Below are 19,584 nucleotides of genomic sequence, written 5' to 3' on the forward strand. Positions count from 1 at the left end.
TTCTCTCTCCCTTTTTTTTGAGACAGAGTCTTACTCTGTCCCCAGGTTAGAGTGGCCATGGTATCAGCCTAGCTCAGAGCAATCTTAAACTCCTGGGTTTAGGTGATCCTCTTGCCTCAGCCTCCCAAGTAGCTAGTACTACAGGTACCTGCCACAATACTTGGCTAAGTTTTTCTATTTTTAGGAGAAATGGCGGGGAGGGGTGTCTCACTCTTGCTCAGGCTGGTCCGGGGCTCCTGAGCTCAAGGGATACGCCCATCTCAGCCTCCCAGAGTGGGAGGGTTATAGGTGTGAGCTACCACGTGGGCCACAATCTGCATTTTGAGTGATCTCTGGGGTATCAGGTTCCTAGCCCTTCTGTGAGACATTCCTTGGGCTCACTGAATGACCCTGGTGCTTGTTGCTCTCTGTTACACCTTTATTCTTGTCCTCAGTTAGTTTAGCTATGTGATTACTAAGAGCTAGTTGCATGAATGATTCCATTCTGGGTCAAATCTCAGTTATTACTCTGTCATGGCCATGGGCAACCTGTCCACCCTCTTACCAAGTATGCAAGTTCCTTGGCCCCCCACTCTCTGCATCAGTGCTGGGCGAATGGAAGACCCAAGTGTCCAGCCACTTCAGTAAGTGCACATTTTATTACAGAAACAGCAGGGAGGACTGACAAGGGGCTGTGGTAAGGGAGCAGTGGACACCCCTGCAGATGCTTAGCTCTCTGGGCCTCTAGAGGAACCTTCCCACAAACCTTAGGCAGAGTCTCCACTCTTCACCCCACACTGGCACTCCAGGGCACAGAGAGCTTTCTGGGGAGGTGACAGCACCTGGGAGATGGAGGCCTGGAGAAGGCTGAGATGAAGCAGGCTCACTAGAAAGAACAGCAGGGGTCATTTCTAAGGAAGGGAAGAAAGGAGAGAGAATTGGTGCATTTGTGTCCATGTAGTCTCACACTCCTTGCCTCAGGTGCCTACTTGGTCCTGGGGCTCTGCATGACCTGCCCCAGCCTGCCTCCTGCCAAGTTGTCCTCTGCCCTGCCAGGCAGTCCACAGGCTCCAACCCACCACCAGCAGTGTCTCCTTTTCAGAGAGGGGTCTTGCAACCACCTGTTAAAGACAGCTGAACTGTCTAGTACCTCTCTCCTTTAATAATTCTTTGTTGTTTTTTTGTTTTCTGGAAATTGAAGTAAAATGCCCATAACATAAAATTTGCCATCTTAACCATTTAAAAACATGTGATTCAGTGGCTTCCAGTACTTCACAATGTTGTCCAATCCTCACCACTGTCTAATAGTAGAACATTTTCACTGACCCAAAAAAGAAACTGATTAGGCACCCATCCTCCGGAAAGCCCCTGGCAACTACTAACCTGCCTTCTGTCTGTGAATTTGCCTTATCTGGATATTTTGTATAAATGGAATCCTATGCTATGTGACCTTTTTGTCTGGCTCCTTTCACTCAGCATAGCATTTTCAAGGTTCGACCATGTTGCAGCATGTGTCAGCCCCGTCTTCCTTTTTTTTTTTTTTAGACAGAACCTCAAGCTATCCCCCTGGGTAGAGTGCCATGGCATTACAGCTCACAGCAACCTCCAACTCCTGGGCTCAAGCGAGTCTCCTGCCTCAGCCTCCCAAGTAGCTGGGACCACAGGTGCCCGCCACAACGCCCGGCTATTTTTTGGTTGCAGCCGTCATTGTTGTTTGGCGCAGCTGGGCTGGATTCAAACCTGCCACCTTAGGTGTATGTGGCTGGTGCCCTAGCCGGTTGAGCTATAGGCACTGAGCCCCCTTCTTCCTTTTTAAGAGCTAAGTAATATTCCACCACAGGACTTGTTTATCTCAGTGATTTTCAACTGGAGTACCGCCACACCCTGGTGTGCTTTGAGAGGATCTTAGGTGAGACCCCCAAAATTTTAAAGATCAAATTAAATTATTTTCAAAAGAAATTCAAGGCATAGTAAGTATATTCTTTTCTTTAACTCTTTTTTTATCAACATAATTTAAGTGTGCTGCGGAAGTTTATAGGTTCAAGCATGCTGTGAGATAAAAATGGTTGATGAACACTGGTTTATCCATTCAGCAGTCAATGGGCAGGGCTGCAACCATCCATTTGTGTGTTGTCTTTGGCTGCTTTGGGCTACAGCAGCAGAGTTGAGTAGTTGAACAGCAATCACATGGCTTGCCACTTCCTTCACCTGGCATCTCTCACCTGTCTTCTGGCTGGCTGGCTGCCTCTCATTCTCAGATTTTTTCCAAAGAGGCTTTCCTTGACCACCTGACAAGCCAAGGCAGAGCTCTCCAGTTTTCCTTCTTGTAACATCCTGTGCTTTTCCTCTGTGGCTCTAAGTATCACCTGTAGTTATCTATTCATTTGCTTTATTACCATCCCTTTGTGAGCACAGGAATCTTTTCTGCCCTGTTCCAGGGTCCACTGATGAGTAGTTGTTCAATAATAATTCGTTGACTGAGTTCCTCAATAAATTAAACATGGAATTGTCAGATGACCCAGCAATTCCTCTTCTAGGTATATATCCACAAGAATTGAAAACAGATGTTCAAACAAAAACTTGTACAGGAACATTCATGGCAGCACCACTCACTATAGCCAAATGGTAGAGAGGACCCAATGTCCTTCAGCTAATGAGTTGATGAACAAAATGTAATGTACCCGTGCACTGAGGTGTTATTCATCCATCAAAAGTAATGAAGTGCTGATACATGGCACAACAGAGGTGAACCTTGGAAACGTCACACTCAACAGAATAAAGCCAGATACAAAAGGCTGTGTGATTCCACTTATACGTGTCCAGAACAGGCAAGTCTGCAGACACAGAGAGTGGTCTCGGGGGAGGGGGAGCAGGCAGAGGCATGGGAGAAACTATGCTGTACTTAATGGATACAGAGTTTCTTTTTTGGATGACAAAAAATCCTGGAAATAGATAGTGGCTATGGTTGGACAATCTTGTGAGCATTCTGAATATCACTAATGGGAAATTTTATGTTGTGCATATTTTGCCACAATTTCTAAAAATCCAAAATAAAACAGATTGAATGGATTTCTAAATGAATTCCTCCAGCTCTGTGTGACCCCACCCTATGCAACATGCTTGCTTCATGGGCTGTGCCAGGCAGTGGCTTGAAAGTCAGGGTGATGAACTTAGGATTTTTCATAAAATTATGCAATTCTATGATTGCAGCTTCCAAGCCCACCTGAGTCCCCCACCTCAAAAGAAGCTCCCCCTGCCCCATGCCTCCTGTCATAGCATACCTGATGTCCAGATCCAGGTTACAGTAGTGGCAGTAGCACTTGGGTTGGGAGGTTGATGAAGGAGCAAACCGGGAAGAGAGAAAGAGACAGGCAGGGCGGGGGTAGAGGGGTGGGAAGTGAGCTCCTTCCCTTCCCTTTTCTCCATATTGACTGAGCTGGGGTTGCTCAGCCTGGCACCTCTGGCATTTTGACCTGGACCATTCTTTGTTGTGCTGAGCTTTGCTGGGCAATGCAGGGTGCTGAGCAGCATCCCTGCTCTCATCCTCCAGTTGCCAGCAGAGTCCCTCCTCTTGCTGTAACAGCCCCACAGGGCTCCAGACCCTGCTGAAGGTCCCCAAGGTGGCAGAGTCACTCCTGTTTGAGAACCGCCAGTTGTTCTAGGGCTCCAGAGTTTGGGGCCTGTGTTGGTGCCTCTGTTCTCTCCTGTCCCTCGCACCCTGTACATCAGCAATTCTCACAGCTCTTGTCCCCACCAGACACCCAATCTCCCACCCTGCCACCTAGACTACTCCCCCAGTCTTCTGCTTCCCTCTCACTCCCCATGAGCAGCACCCAGGTGACACTTCTGTAGCTCAGGTCAGATGTGGCCAAGGCTCTCTGCCAAATTTGAGTACAAGTGTCTGTCTTGCCGAGGTCTCTGGGAAGTCCATGTGATCACACACTCTGGTCATGGAGATTCTCCTTGGGTCCCCCAGGACCTGTCCCCACATCTGCTGGTGGCAGCAATTGCCCCATGGAGATTACCACATCAGGACCTTCTCACGCCTCGGTCCAAACACTGAACATCACCTGCTCAGGGACAGTGGCAAGACCAGACTGGGCTCATCTTGTGGAGGTTGCTGCCTGTTACTTCTCAGTCCCCCATCCCTTTTGCATGGGCCCTGTGGGCTCAGGGGCCTTGTTGTTTTGTCCTCTGTATCCTCAGCATCCAGTATGGCTATGTCCACTACCCATGGGAATGGTTGAGGGGTGGGTGGGTGGTGGATGGACAGCAATTTCTGCTTCTTGCTCCTTGCCCTGTCGTCTCTGACCCACATGGGGCTCCCTCTTGAAAATGCTCCCTGTTTCTCTTCCCCTGGCCAAGTTCATCCCATTCCTAAGGCTCAGTGGATCTGGTTCCTTCAGGAAGGCCTCCCTGAGCTGGGGTGAGAACACAACCTCCCACCAGCCTCTTGGTACTAGGAACCACCAGGCTCCAGACCCAAATCCTCTGCACCTGTGTCCTGACAGGACCAGGACCCCCAGAGGCTGCTCAACCATCACAGTCCCAGCTGTCAACAGGAGACGTGGTCCTTCAGGATCTCTCTTTTGGGGGGGGGACAAAGAGACAGAAACACAGAGACAGAGATAGACAGAGAGAGACATTAAGACAGAAAGAGTGATAGAGGGAGACAGAGACACACAGAAAGGATGAGTGGGAATCTTTTACAGGGAGCTCAGGGACTGTGTTGGTGCAGAAGGAGGCTCTTATCCCAGCCTGCAGGGTGGGAAGGGAGGAAGAGAGGGAGAGGAGAGAGAGGGTGTTCACAGCAGGGGTCTCCTCTCCTGCCATTTCTACTTGGACCACTTCCTTGGTCCTCTCCTTCCCTCTGTCTTATCCTCCTCTACCCCTCCCAGCACTTCCTCCTCCTCCTCTGACCCCCCAGCCCCCCACCCCCCTGTTCAAATCCCTGGCACTGGCTCCTTCTTACCCAGTCTCCCTTGTTGTAGGACACGAACAAGAAGGTTAACACCATGTAGGCACATTTCAAGAAGTTCCATGAATTCTTCTTCTTGGGGAGCAGTTTCTTGGGTGGGCTGGTGACCAGAGCGGGCTTAACTGTAGAGTTTGAGGGTGGGACTCAGGGTGGCACCTAACCCTAACCCAAACCTGAATCTCCACCTGCCTCCGGGGCTGAAATTTTGGTCCACACTGGGCCTCCCACCATGTTGGTTCCCACCCATTATCCTGGACAAAGAGTCCAAGCCTTTCCAGCTGCCCTCCCACACACTGGGACCTTCACTGCACGGGATTTTTACTGGGCTCCTCTCCCCTCACCCCCAACCTGGCTCTCCTACCTTTCTCACCCACCTCCTGCTAAGAGGACTTTTCCAGCACCCACATCAGAATATTAACTTTCTTATTTTGATCCTCAAGTGGTACAAAAAAGTTGTTTTTACTTCATGCTTTTTCTCTTGTCTCTCTCTTTTTTTTTTGAGGCAGAGTCTCACTATGTCACCCGGTAGAGTGCCATGGCATCATATAGCTCACAGCAACCTCAAACTCCTGGGCTTAAGCGAGTCTCTTGCCTCAGCCTCCCAGTATATGGGACTACAGGCACCCACCACAACACCCAGCTATTTTTCTTGCAGTTGGCCCTGGCCAGGTTCAAGCCTGCCAGCCTCAGTGTACATGGCTGGCGCTGTAACCACTGTGCTATGGGCACAGAGCCTTTCTTGTCTTTTTGTTTTAAAGATATTGCACTCAGGAAAATTCAAATGTTTATAGGTAAGCATACCTGTCTGAATAGGTCCCAAATCCCAAACTGAAACATTACCAGTGTAAAAGTAAGTACAAATGGAGAAAAAGAAATTTCTCCTTGTTGAAAAGTCAGGAAGAGGAAGAGATTTTTTTCTTGTCCCTTTTCTAGGGGTTTACTTTAGGAAACTTGTCCTTGTCAAGTCTATGTTTCTTTGAAGTATATGCAAATCTTTTTAAAAGCTAAATAAGCCTCCTGCTAGCCATGTGACCTGGGATGTCTTTCTCAAGTTTCTTGGAGCCATCTCTCAGAAACACACACTTTCAGGGAAGAAGACAGCACCTTTTGGCTCATACCTCAGGAGGTCAGGTCTCCTTGGTACCAGGAACAGTATGGAATGGAAAGGTGGAAGACATCGGACACCCTCAAGGAGGCAGGCTATCCCACACTGCAGCCCCCATCTTCCCTCCATAAGGCTTTACTGTGGCTTCAACCTTGGAGTAGCTCACTGCCCTCTAGACAGGGAAAGGTGGGACATGTACTCACATTCCTCCTTGCAGCCGTTTGTTTCTTCTAAAAATGAAGAAGGAGAAGCAAAAGAAGGAGGAAAGGAAAGAAAATAAGAAAGGAAGGGAGGAAGGAACAGAGGAGGGAAGGAAGGAAGGGAAGAAGGAGGTAGGGAGGAAGGAGGAAATAAAGAAAGAAAAAGAAAGAAGGGAGAGTCAGTGAGTCATGAAATGGAGACCAAGCTGTAAACAGTTCTTTGTCCCTCTAGTGAGGAGAGAGATGCTTCCTCGGTGTCCCTGTCCTTGCTGTTTCCTGTTCCAGGGCCCTGCACACCCCACTCCCCAGCCTGGAGTCCCTCCCCCAAGTGTGCTCACATCCATTCCTCAGCACCTAGTTTGAGTGCAAATGTCGCCTTGCCTGGTGGCCTCTAGAAACCCACCCTCCTCTCCTGCACCTTGGTGTGCTCACAGGGCTGCATGGTACCCAGAAGATTGTAACCTGCTTCTTGAGCCATCTGTTTCATTCTCCTCTAATCCCACCCCCACAGATGTCTGCCTGTGGTCCTCCCTGTAGCATCTTCACCTGGAAGGAAGACCCGCAGGGCCTCTGACCTCAGTTCACACTTCTTGGACTGATAAATGGGTAAAGCATCTGTGATGCTGATGACGCCTTCAGGCTCCCCCAGGTTAAAGACACTGATGGCTTTAGCACATAGGAGTGAGTGCAGGACAGTGGCAGCAGACTCACCGTTCAGCACCTGGAGGCTCAGCAGACCTGACGGGACAAACACATGTGGACAGGGTCACAGAAGGCAGCCGACACAGGCTCCCAGACAGCAGGTTCAGCAAGCTGTCTCCAACCCACTGCCCCCAAGAATCCTATCTGGGTCCCTGGACACCTTCTCTTTGCACTGTCCCTGGGGGCCCTCTTCCTCGGGCTGTTGGCATGTGTTGTAATTTAGCTGTATATCACTTGTCATTTTCCCTGTCAGACTTCATTGGCAGAATGAGCAGACTGGACTGGTGAGTCTGAGACCTTTCAGGTCTGCACCATGGTCCTGGCAAAAACAAGCCTCCCACAGGGGCCAGGGTGCATGAAGTGAGGTGCTTACCTAGTATCTCTGATTTGGTCCATCCAGGAAAAAGTAGGGTCCAAGAGGTGAGGCAGGGGCCAGGGGACAGACGAGGTCCAGGGTGCAGAGTCCGAGGAGGCCAGGGAAGACGGGGCCACATGCAGGTAGAGTACCACATGGTTAGAGGCAGGAGGTGGGGTCAAAGGACAGGGGTCCCTGATATGGTAAGCAGGCAGGACTTGAATGGGGCAGACCCTCAGGGGCCCTGTTGTGTGCATCAGAGGAGAACCTGATTGCTGGGGGCCTTCCTGGGGCTGGGCTCAGGCTGGAAAGGAGCTCCCCACTTTCTTCCTCTGCATGCAGCATCTCTGTGATGGGGGCACCCAGCATGCCAAACATCGCAGGGTGGCAGTTAGTCCCATCACCTGCTGATGTTATTTCCTGAACTTATTTTTTATAACAACTTGATTGAAATATAATTCACATAATTTACAATTCGCCCATTAAAAGTGTACGAGGGGCTCAGTGCCCATAGCACAGTGGTTACTGCGCCAACCACATGCACCAAGGCTGGCTGGTTTGAGCCTGGCCCCAGCCAGCTAAACAACAATGACAACTGCAACAAAAAATAGCTGGCATTGTGGTGGGTGCCTGTAATCCCAGCTACTTGGGAGGCCGAGGCAAGAGAATCACTTAAGCCTAAGAGTTTGAGGTTGCTGTGGCACTCTACTGAGGGCAACATAGTGAGATTCTGTCTCAAAAAAAAAAAAAAAGTGTACGAGGTAATTTTTTTAGTACATTCACAGAGTTTCACAACTGTCACCATAATTGGTTTTAGAACATTTTCATCACCCCCCACCCCAAGAAGTCCTATACCTGTCAGCTGTGCTTGGTGAATAGCCACCCAAGCCTGTGCTTGGTGAATAGCCACCTCCACTGCCCTCCCAGGATGTCGGTTTTGGATACTTTATGTAAATATAGCCCCACCCTACTGGGCTTTGGGTCTGGCTCCTTTGGCCAAGCATCATGTTTTAAGGTTCATCCATGCTGTGGTCTATACCATTGCCCCATTTATTTTTCTGCATGTGCTAGGCACAGAGCCTCACTTTTGTAATTCCAGTACTTTGGGAGGCTGAAGTGGGAGGATCTCTTGAGTCCAGGAGGTTGAGACCAGTCTGTGCACCACAGTGAGACCCCATCTTTACAAAAGTAAAAAATAAGTCATTTGTGGTGGTGCACACTTGCAGTCTCAGCTACTTGAGAGGCTGAGGTGGAAGGATTGCTCAAGGTCAGGAACTAGCAATTACTGGGGGAAAGAAATTCTCACCACCCTGATGCGAATACAGCCACTCTGGGAGACAGCTGGTGAGAAAAAGCAGGCCAGAAACCAAACTGTGATCACAGCAACCTGTTCTGCACCCCCTGGAATGCTTCAAGACCAGTGTTTCTGGTAAACAACAGAACAATAACTATAATTCTGGCCTAGGAAGGTGGCCAATTAAAAATTTGCCCTGAGTGCAAAGATTAGTCCCTCTGCAGAAGGGATGACTCCCTCTGGCAACTCCTTCCCACCTTTACCACTCCTGGTAAGGGATAATAAAAGCTTCTTGAAACTGAGAGCTGAGCTGATTGCAAATGTGACTCCACTCTGCTCTTTTTTTCTCCTTTGTTTGCTAATAAAGCCTTTCCAATCACTGGACTGCCTCCTCTCCTTCATACCACCATCCCCCGACTCTACCCCAGAACCCCTCAGAGAGAAAGAGAATATTTATATCTCTGTAATGCTTTTGTGTGGCAGCTTCTCTTCTTTCTAGAGGGCGGGACCACTCCCACCTCCCTAGATGTGTACTAGGTTTCCCTTTACTTAAACTTCCACTCTGTTGCTACACAAATCTCCTTTCCCTTTTTGCTGACCCTGTTCCTGTTTTGCTCTTGGTTTCTAAGTTCCTTTCTATTTGAGCTGCACCTGGGTTGAACTTGCTAGTTCCACTGAGTAAACAAATCAAGGTTAGCTGGGTTTGGGGAATCGGACCCCAGATCCCAAGGATCCAGACTGCCTGGGTTCAGATTCTTCTCTGCACCTTCCCAGCTATGTGACCTTGAGCAAGTTACTCCCCCTCTCTGTGCCACAGTATCCTCACTTGTAAACTGAGAATGAGGACTCAAGGGTTACCAGTAGTCATTACTGAGGACCAAGCTAGAAACCTGGAATGTGCTCTCAAGGTATGGGGTATTATTTTTCAATTTCATTTCTCATACCAAGATCTCTTGGGTTTGACTGCGTGAAGGTGGGACATGAGGGTGGGCAGGCAGAGTGGCCCAGGCAGTGCATTAGGACTGGGTTTTCGATGGCTTTGAGTGTGGGACAAAGGAGTGTGGCCATAGCCAAAGGTGGGAACAATCCACATGTCTGTCAACAAATAAAAACAAATGTGGTTGTCCATGCATCAGGGGATCACTGAGCCCTAAGAAGGACTAAGATGCTGGCAAGAGCAACATGGGGCATGAACCTTGAGGACATTATGTGGAGGCCACACAGTGTGTGATTCCACCTACCTGAGGTCCCTGGGCAATCAGACTTGGAGGGACAGAGAGAACAACCTGCTTGCCAGAGGCACTGGGGGAGGGGCAGCACAGAGTTGGTGCTTCGTGGGTATAGAGCTCTGGTTTGCAGAGACTAAACAGTTCTGGAGATGGATGGGTGTGATGGTTGCACAATATAGTGAATATAGCAAGTGCCACTTGATCGCACACTTTAAACAAAATTTACCTGTTGTGTGTTATACCACAATTTTAAATGTTTTATAAAAAAAAAAAGCATGTGCCCTCTGTTTGACAAACAGTGCCTTTTTTAGGGAAAGCATCACGAAACAGCCAGGGTGGTCTTCAGGGAAATAGGTCTGCTTGTCTTAAGCAGGGACCAATGACATGGGTAAGCTACATAGTCCACTGACCCATGACCTACTCCGGGACCTATTCCCTGAGCTGGCAATCTTCCCTTGCCTCACAAAAGTGCAGGTGCAAAATGCCTGCCTGTGAAGACAGTTCAGGGATTGATAACCCAAATACATTAAAAGTGCTGCCCCAGGGCCCGGTGCCTGATAGGCTCTCAGGATTCCAGCTATGGTCACCAGTACCACCCCCATGCAGATGAAGGAAATAGAGCTTATTCTTTACCCATCCCTGGGCTTGAAAAGATGCTTGGAAGATGGGAGGTGATTCATGGCTAAGAATTGACTTCCTTTGGCAGAGATGAGAAGAAGAACAAAAGAATGAAAAAAAATGAGACAAGAAACTTACGTTTCAATACTGTTGAGATTCAAACAACAAGGTGGAGAGAATCCAGCAGGAGCCATTGGTCACCGGCAGAGGCACGAGGGGAGAGGGAAAAAGAGGTGTTAGTGACACCGCCTTCCTGGCTCACCTGTCTTGGTGCTCCAAGGAGACAACCAAATAAGGGGGATGAAAGTATTTTCCCAATTCTGTGGGAATGGCTGGGACCAAGCTGGGTGACTCTGGATGCTTCTGTGAAACTTGTCTCCTCTAGGGATATATTTTTATCCCAGGGCCTAGAATCCCCAAGTGGCCATATGGGTGAGGATTCATCTTCCATAGATGATATTATTAGGAGAATGTGCCCTTTGATGCGCCTCTGTTCTCTCTCTCCTTGCCTGATTCAGAGTCCCTCCCAACACATGTGCAGGGCTCAGTAATTCTTCGTTTTCTGGGCCTTAGTCTCTGAGTGTCTGGCAGAAGCCTGGGAGTTTGATGGGTGAAGGGAACCCATGCCCAGCCACTCAGCTGCCCAAGACCTCTCTCAGGACTGTCCCACCCTGGGGTATGGTGCCCACAGCCACCCCAGACTCCTCCAGAGATGGGTTTCTCTTAACCATCATCCCAAACCAAGAAGAACCATCAAGACTCCTCTTTTCTTTCTTGTTTCCTCTTCTTCTCAGTACCCCCAAACAACCAGGCACCCACAGAAAAGGAAAAATAACTTACCTTTCACTGGAAGGTGAGGCAGAACCAGCAGTCAGGGAGTCAATATGGGAAAGAGTGAGCAAGAGAGTAGGGTCAGCGTTGCATTCCAGGCAGTTATTCCTTCATCAAATAATTAAAAGTTATTTAAAATTTTTTTTTACTGTGACTGTTAAGGTAAACCCAAATAGAGATCAGGCCTGGAGCAAGGTAGTCCTCAGAGGTGACACCCCATCCCCAGTCTTGCCTGATTCCCAGACAGAAGTGAAACTTACAGGTATTTCCTGTAAAGGCCGACGTTAAAGAAAAACTTAACCTCAGTCAATCAGAAGCAGCCAACAAACTTAATACAACTGGGGACGCTGCAATAGGGCATATGGAATCCAGCAACTGTCTGGCTGTAACCAAGCAAGCATGTTCTTCACTGTACCTGCACATATGTCCTATAAAAGCTTCCCCTTGTGTTCCTCAGGGAAGTGGAGGGGTTGGGGAAGTGGGGGTGGTCCCTTGGAGCTGTCTGACTTATGAATCATTGTTTGCTGAAATAAACTCTTGAATTTAAAGTTTTATTGCACTGGCCAGGTATGGTGACTCACACCTCTAATCTCAGCATTCTGGAAGGCTGAGGCCAGTGGATAGCTTGAGCTCAGGAGTTTGAGACCAGCCTGAGCTAGAGTGAGACCCCATCTCTTCTAAAAATAGAAAAATTAGCCAGGAGTTGTGGCAGGTGCCTATAGTCCCAGCTACTTGGAAGGGTGAGGCAAAGAGGATGGCTTGAACCTAGGAGTTTGAGGTTGTTGTGAGCTATGATGCCACAGCACTCTACCTTTATTTATGACAGAATGAGACTCTGTCATTAATTAATTAATTAATTAAGTTTTATTATGCCTCAGTTTGCCTCTTAAACAGTACTAATTACAAACTCACAAAACATTGGGGGAAAAACCTGGTAAATTTGGTAAATTGAAGAATTAATACTGGTAGAACATGATTACCTGAACACTGACCTTACTAAGATTCCACCAGCTTATGTGCACATTCGTATTTTTTTTGTACTTTATTAAATACTTCTCTATCTCACAGTCATAGGAAAGCTATCTTAAGATAACAAGGACATTGTTATTTTGATTTATAAATGAAAGAAGTGAGATTCATAGAGGAGAGGAGAGTGTTCAGGTTTAGAAGTTACCAGCAAGGACCCAGAACAGGTGGCTCAACACCAGTGAATTACTGCCTGCCTCCAGGGGAGGGCAGGAATATAGATATGGATTGTGGCAGCACCATCCCCTTCTCTACACATGCAGCCTGGGAAGCATACACAGTTTGTCTATTGAGTTGAACTCTGTGGGTCCACATGGGTAGGTTCACTGTGTAAGTGTTACTGTTTGGGAAGCATGTCAAAACCACAGAGCTTCAAGCTTCTCACAGAAGTCCTCCTTCCTTAGTTTTGAGGTTGGATCCTAGATCGTAATTTCAAGCAAAACCCCTGAGAAGTATTGCTCTAGCTCAGAGGTCAACAAACATTTTTTGTAAAGGGCTGGACAGTATATAGTGTGGGCTTTTGGGGACACACTCATCCCAGTCACAACTACTTAAACTGCATTACAGGATGAAAACTGCCACAGGCAATTTGTAAATGAGTGGGTGTGGTTCTGTGTCAATAAATCTTTATTTACAAGAACAGATAAGGTGTGAGGCTGCAGTTTTCTAAGCCCTGCTTTATCTCATTGGTTCTCAACCTATCTGAGCCTAATCATCAAAAGTCCCTGCAAAACCTTTTGAAATGACAGATTCCTAGATCCCACCCTTTGGTATTCTTATGCAGAAGGTCCAGGTAGAATGCACAAATCCATCCTTTAAAAAGAATTTTACATTAGGGTGTCCACCCTGCTTCAAGGGGCCAAATGTGGATTTTCTGAGGACTTTTTTGCTTATCTGTGGTGTTGGACATCATGAAAATTATCCACAGACCTTTTTTATTTTTATTTTTTTGCTAATCAGCTTTTGTTAGAGTTTGTGTATTAAATGTGTGTTCCAAGCCACTTTTTTTTCTTCCAATGTGTAGCAAAGGGGAAAAAAAGGTTGGACACCCCTATTTTAGATGATCAGCCACTTTGGAGAAAACACCTTTTCTAACTCTGGCTCCAGTCAATATGTGCTCTTGTGAGAATTCAGTGATATTAATAGAGGCAGGTTGGTCCCCCAGTTTTAGTTTTCCTCAACATCCTCCAATGAGCAAAACTAACATGAATTAGTGGATGTAGGGGGCACCCTTTTCCTTTGAGAAACACTTGAATAGTCCAGCTGTGTGCCAGACTTTCTTCTGGGCCATGGACATAAAAGATGGATAAGTCTTTGGCCTCAACTAGCAGCACAGACAGGGAGAGGGGACTGGAGTGTGTGGTGTCTCTCCTCAGAGGACACTTTCCTCCTTGAAAGTTCCTCTGCAAAAGGAATGGAAAAGCAAAAAATAATGAAACAAAAATAGAAAGAAAAAAAGAAAAAACCCAACCAAACAAATAAAAACAACAAAAAAAGAAAGTTCACTTCCATTCTATAAAGGGTGTGGCCTCTTTCTCTTTCCAAAACTACCCTCTTATTTCTAAGGATAACTAGGGTAAAGTGCCTTCCCACTGGAACAACTTAATACACCAAATAAGAAAGATGTTACATAGACTCAGTGACGTAACACTGTAACACAGACTTACAAAAGATTATGAAAATCCCAGGAATTCTACAAGCAAGCTGTTAAGCCATTAGTAGGCTGAAATCAGTGCTGGTTAGAGTACTTACACCATGGAAAATGGCAGTCACTGCAAACCAGGGCTCCCTTTCCCTCTCTTATCCCCCACAGAGATGCTCATTAGATGTTTGCCAGCACACCAAGGCCTAGATTCAGACCAATAGCTAAATGTCAGGGCCTGCACCAACCCATCCCTGGATTTTTTTAAAAAAGGAATTCCAAGGCCCAGAGGGGGTTATGGGAATCTAACTCTAGGGACAGAAACGGTCACCGTACTTACTTTCTTCTTCTGTTCTATCTGGAGGCCCCAGTGCCGGCAGCAAGCAGAGGTGCAGAGCAGAGAGAGAAATTGGCATTAATAAAACTAGGATCTCAGACATCCCCAAATAAGCATCTCCAATCAGTTTGAGGACAGCAGAATTGCAAATGCTAGCAGTGATGAGGCAGTGCAACTCTCTTGTTTTACACGTGAAGACAGACTCAGTCATGCTCCTGCTTCTTAGAAATATTTATGGAAAATCTCGTGTGTGATGGGTATTAGGCAAGGTGTGGAGGACACAGTGGAAGGGAGATGAGATGTATACACTTGAGGAGCTCACACACTATCAGAGAAGCAGGTAACTAAGGTGGCATACATTGGGGTTTAAGTGGGAGGAACGTTCTGGGTAGACCTGCAGCGTTCGGTGAGAACCTTGAAGGGGGTGATGGTTGCCAACCTTGTGGGGACCCCAGGGAGGCGTCTTGGAGGAAGTGATGTGTCTTGAGACCTAAAAGATGAGCAGGGTGAACTATGGGAAGAGATTTGGAAGAGGAGGGGGAAAAGCAACCCAGACAGAGAAAATAAGGATGTATTTTGGAGCTTTGGAAGGGTTGAGGGAGGCCCACTTCAGAGCACAGTAGTGGAAGGTGATCATGGCATGGGCCATGCAGAGAATACCAAGAGCTAGATGAGGAAGAGCCAGGTAGGTGACCTAAGGACTTCAGACTCTGCCCAGATAACAACAGAGCATCACTGAGCCAGTTGGCCCCACATTCAGAGCCTGGCTCTGTGACCTTCAGTAAGTTATCCTGCTTTTCTGTGCTTCAGTCTCCTTACCATAAAAGTGGAATCATAACGGAGGACCAACAACCCTGGTTTGCTCAGACTGAAGGGGTTCCCAGGCTGTGAGAGTTTTGATGCTAAAACTGGAAATGCTCTGGGTAAAAAGGGTGAGTTGGTCACTGTAGATCAGTGATTTTCAACCTGGTATACCATGAGAGGATCTTAGGTGTGCCAACAAAAATTTTAAAGATCATTAATTAAATTATTTCTGAAAGACATTCAAAATCCAGTAAGTATGTTCTCTTTTTACTTTTTTTGATCAACTAATTTAAGTCTGCTGCAGAAGTTTAACAATAGTTTTAAGTGTGCCGTGAGATTAAAAAAAGGCTGAAAAACACTGCGCTAGATTATAATGGCATCTTCCTTCCTAGAGGGGCTTATGAATATTAAAAAGTAACAATGCCAATGAATAATTGAAAATGTATTGGCTTGTTTGAAGTGCTTAATTGTTGTGATAACGTTGCCTCTGATGCTCTGCTTCTTTCTAGGCCTCAGTTTTCCCATCTGTATAGATTCAGGAGATCCACAGTCCTATGAGTCTATGGCTCCTGGCCTTACTTGCCTTCAATCCCAGGCTGTTAGTTTACCTAACAAGGCTACATTAGATTTATCTTTGGCTTTGTGGCAGGCACTCCACAGGTGGAGTAAGAAGAAAAATTTGCTTTTTAAATAGAGTCAAGCTGCCTTCCAAGGAGGGAGGTTCTGGAACCCAGGGGGCTGACATTTATGGTGTAGGTGGATTATTTGTGGCTAGGAGTCAGGGAGGGCTGAATTATTCGACTTGTTAGAAGGAGAAGGATAGGCCGGACATGGTGGCTCATGCCTGTAATCCCAGCACTCTGAGAGGTCAAGGCAGGAGGATCCCCTGAGTTTAGAAATTTGAGATAAGCCTGAGCAAGAGCAAAACCCTGTCTCTATTAAAAACAGAAAAACTAGCCGGCATCATGGCGGATCTCTGTAGTCCCAGCTCCCTGGGAGGCTGAGGCAGGAAAATTATTTGAGCCCAAGAATTTGAGGTTTCTGTGAGCTATGACGCCACGGAACTCTACCCAGAGTTCCTACCCCTGTCTCTACCCCTGAAACAGAATGAGACTCTGTTTCAAAAAGAAGGAGGAAAATATGAGAGGGAGGAAGGGAGAGAAACAGGGGTGAACTGGCTGCTCAGCATTGGACTGGTCCTGACATTCTAGCCTTCATCAAAACTCAATAATTATAGGTATGAACAGATTTGTTTGTGAGAGCTGATACAGGGCATTCCAACTTCCAGGCTTACAGGAAAGCCAAGCATGCACAGTGGTCCAGCCAGCTGAGGTGGGCACTGAGGAGCTGTCATCTCAAAGGAACAGAGCTGGGAGGAGAGCTCTGGATTCCAGAATGGTGGTGGTGGGGTTGAACAATTTTAACCAGCTCCTCAATATGAGGAGTTTTTCATACATTTTATCAAAATCTCATAACCATCCTTTGTAGTGTATGTTTCTAACCCTGCTTTACAGGGAGAAAAACAGACTTGTCCCTGGTCATGTAAACTGGGAATGAGTTGAAAGTCTAGGTACATGTGTTTGGGGAAGGCTGTGTGGCAGGTAATTCCCCTGTGAGAAGGTCTTAGCTGGATATAGACTAGGCTTTGACTCCCTGGGTTCCACATAGTGAGAAGGTTTTCCTTTTCCAGTTCTTTCAACCAGAGAGAAATTTCTACATGGTGCTACCTCATTTTTAACACTTAACATGTGCTGATCCTCCTTTACAGCAAAGATAATGGCCTTCAGACAAAGAGCTTCAGCAAAGGTAGGGTCTGGTTATAATATATCGATGTTTTATTTTCATTCTATTCATTTTCACAGTCATCTTCCTACAACAATTAACACCAGCTAACCATTAGCTCAAGTGATATAAACTTTACTTTTTAAGTTTATCTATTTAAGAAAGAAACAGGGAATCCACTTAAAGGAAAATAGAAATGGTAATCCTGGCAGCACATGGGTACAGCAGGAACGCCCACTGGGGTCTGGTCTATTTGTGAAAAATATGGAAGACAATTTTTTATAGCCACCACATTATCGACAATTAGAAAGTTAGATAATATCCCATATTTTTGAAGGTGTACGGAAATAGGCAGTCTCACACACTGTTTATGAGCATTTAAATTTGTTAAACCTTTGTCCAAATTTAAAATGCAAACACTCTTTGGCCCAGTCAGCTCCTGTTTAGGCATTTATCTCAACAGATACATACTTACAAACATTTAAAACAAATGATGGTGTAAGGATGTCCATTGTAGCATTGTTTGTAATAACATGAAAACAAACCAAAACAAACCTGAAATCAAAATATATTAGGGGGTGGTGTCTGTAGCTCAGTGGGTAGGGTGACAGCCACATACACCGAGGCTGGTGAGTTTGAGCCTAGCCTGGGCCTGCTAAACAACAATGACAACTGCAACCAAAAAAAAAAAAAAATAGCTAGGCATTGTGACAGGTGCCTGCAGTCCCACCTACTTGGGAGTCTGAGGCAAGAGAATTCTGTAAACTCAAGAGTTTGAGGTTGCTGTGAGCTGTGATGCTCTGGCACTCTACTGAGGGCGACATAGTGAGCCTGTCTCAAACAAACAAACAAAAAAACCCCTAAAATATATTAAGAAAAACTAAATGTCCATAAAAGGAAACTCATTAAATCATGTGCGAATAAAGCATTATTCAGGTGTTTGAAATAAAATGGTAAAGTTACATTGCTAAAACACATAATACTTTTAACTCAAAAAGTTAAGGTTATACATATGTGTGTGTGAATGGTATTCGTGAGAACACACAAGAGAACAGTGATGGTGTTTACTTCTAGAGAGTAGAACTGGGGATATGGGGGGAGGGGCAAGATGGCCAACAGGTACCAGCCTCCGGCAGAAGCTCCCGTCCAGAGGGAAGGATAAAATTTAGAAAATGCCCAACAAAGTTGAAGACTAGGAGCCCAGCCAAGAGAGAAGAGTGATATCTGCAGGACACTTCTGCTGAGGCAAGTTGCAACTCCTAGAAGGCAATCTACAGATACATAATACATCCCAAAGGAAAAGTGTCCATCCTCTCCCCCAAGAAAGTTGTGGTTTTTTCCTTTTTGTTTTCTCTTCGTCTGCTCCTGTAAGTTTTCTACAGATAAGAGTGAACTGAGGACCTGTTATCTCACCCCACGTGTGAGAGCTACAGGAAGTGGGGTCTACTACCCTAGTGGGACCCTGCTGAGACTCTGAACACCCTCTTGCCAGGCAGAAAAATCAAACTAACAATTTCACTGCCATATTGAATTTCCAGTCCACCCTTCCCCCCCTTGCCTGCAGAGACAGTGAGAGGAGGCCCAAGAGCAGCGTCCCTCCACCCCTTTGGGACCAAGCGCCCTGTTCTGGCCCTGTGGCCAGAGGACTGCTTGACCTGCATGGTTTGCCGTGTGGCTGCTGGCGCTCCACACTCTCCTGGGCACCCTTATGGGGTGCCTGGAGGACTGATTGAGCTGCGCATTCCTGGCACTCCAGGCCCTCCACTGGAGAACTGTGAGAGGGAACCACACTGGAGCAGTGGTACCCTGAGGCAAAAAGCAGCAGCTGCAGCAGTTAGAACAATAAGGCTCATGCCCCTGAGGCTTTTCCAGACAGACACGCCCTATTTCTCTGGGCAACCAGAGGAAGCCGGCATCTTCTCCGGTGGCAACCACTGGCAGAACAGTTTGGGGGTGGTCTTCAAATGGTGCAAATTCAGCATGGGGTGGAATCAGTGGAAAAATTCTGGTAACCTGAATAACCAGAGTAGATCAACCCCCCAAGAAAGGATGAGGCAGATGCACTTGAAGACCCCATCCATAAACAGATGGCTAAGATGTCAGCAATCGAGTTCAGAATCTGGATAGCAGATAAGATTACCAGAATGGAGGAAAGGAGGGAATTAGAATTTCAAATTATTCGAAAGCTGTCTCAAGAATTCAATGATTTCAAAGATAAAATGACCAAAGATTTTGACACACTGATGCAAGAGATTGCAGCCTTCAAAGATCTGAAAAGTTCAGTAGAATCCCTTGCTAACAGAATGGAGCAGGCAGAAGAAATCTCTGACATTGAAGACAAAGCTTTTGAATGCGCCCAAGCACTAAAAGATGAAGAGAAATGGAGAGCAAAAATGGATCACTCTCTCAGAGAACTCTGGGATAATTCGAAGAAAACTAATATTTGCCTTATAGGAATCCCTGAAGGCGATAAAGTTGCTTCACAAAACAGACGCTCTTCTTCATGAAATTATGAAAGAGAACTTTTCAGACATGCCAAGAAATTCTGAAATTCAGATAGCAGACAGTTTCAGAACCCCAGCATGAGTCAACCCAAACAAGACGGCCCCCAGACACATCATAATTAACTTCACTAAAGCTAATATGAAAGAGAAAATTCTGAAAGCAGCTAGACATAAGAAAACCATAACCTACAAGGGGAA

At 46.6% G+C, this 19,584-nt stretch overlaps 1 protein-coding gene across 1 annotated transcript in view; it reads right to left on the minus strand.

The window, feature by feature from the left end:
• Positions 1–865: 865 nt before the first annotated feature.
• The window catches only part of LOC100954639 (epididymal protein 13), a 31,828-nt gene continuing 13,109 nt past the window's right edge, over positions 866–19,584 (minus strand). The window contains exons 2-6 of the mRNA XM_012808544.1: positions 6,974–7,000; positions 6,266–6,292; positions 4,952–5,079; positions 3,261–3,298; positions 866–890 (exon numbers count right to left, since the gene is read on the minus strand). Coding sequence (XP_012663998.1) covers positions 866–890; positions 3,261–3,298; positions 4,952–5,079; positions 6,266–6,292; positions 6,974–7,000 — 245 coding nt within the window. The remainder of the gene's footprint in view (positions 891–3,260; positions 3,299–4,951; positions 5,080–6,265; positions 6,293–6,973; positions 7,001–19,584) is intronic.

This window comes from Otolemur garnettii, unplaced genomic scaffold (genome assembly GCF_000181295.1).
Source record: "Otolemur garnettii isolate 467f Iridium unplaced genomic scaffold, OtoGar3 scaffold00091, whole genome shotgun sequence".
NCBI classification, from domain to species: Eukaryota; Metazoa; Chordata; class Mammalia; order Primates; family Galagidae; genus Otolemur; species Otolemur garnettii.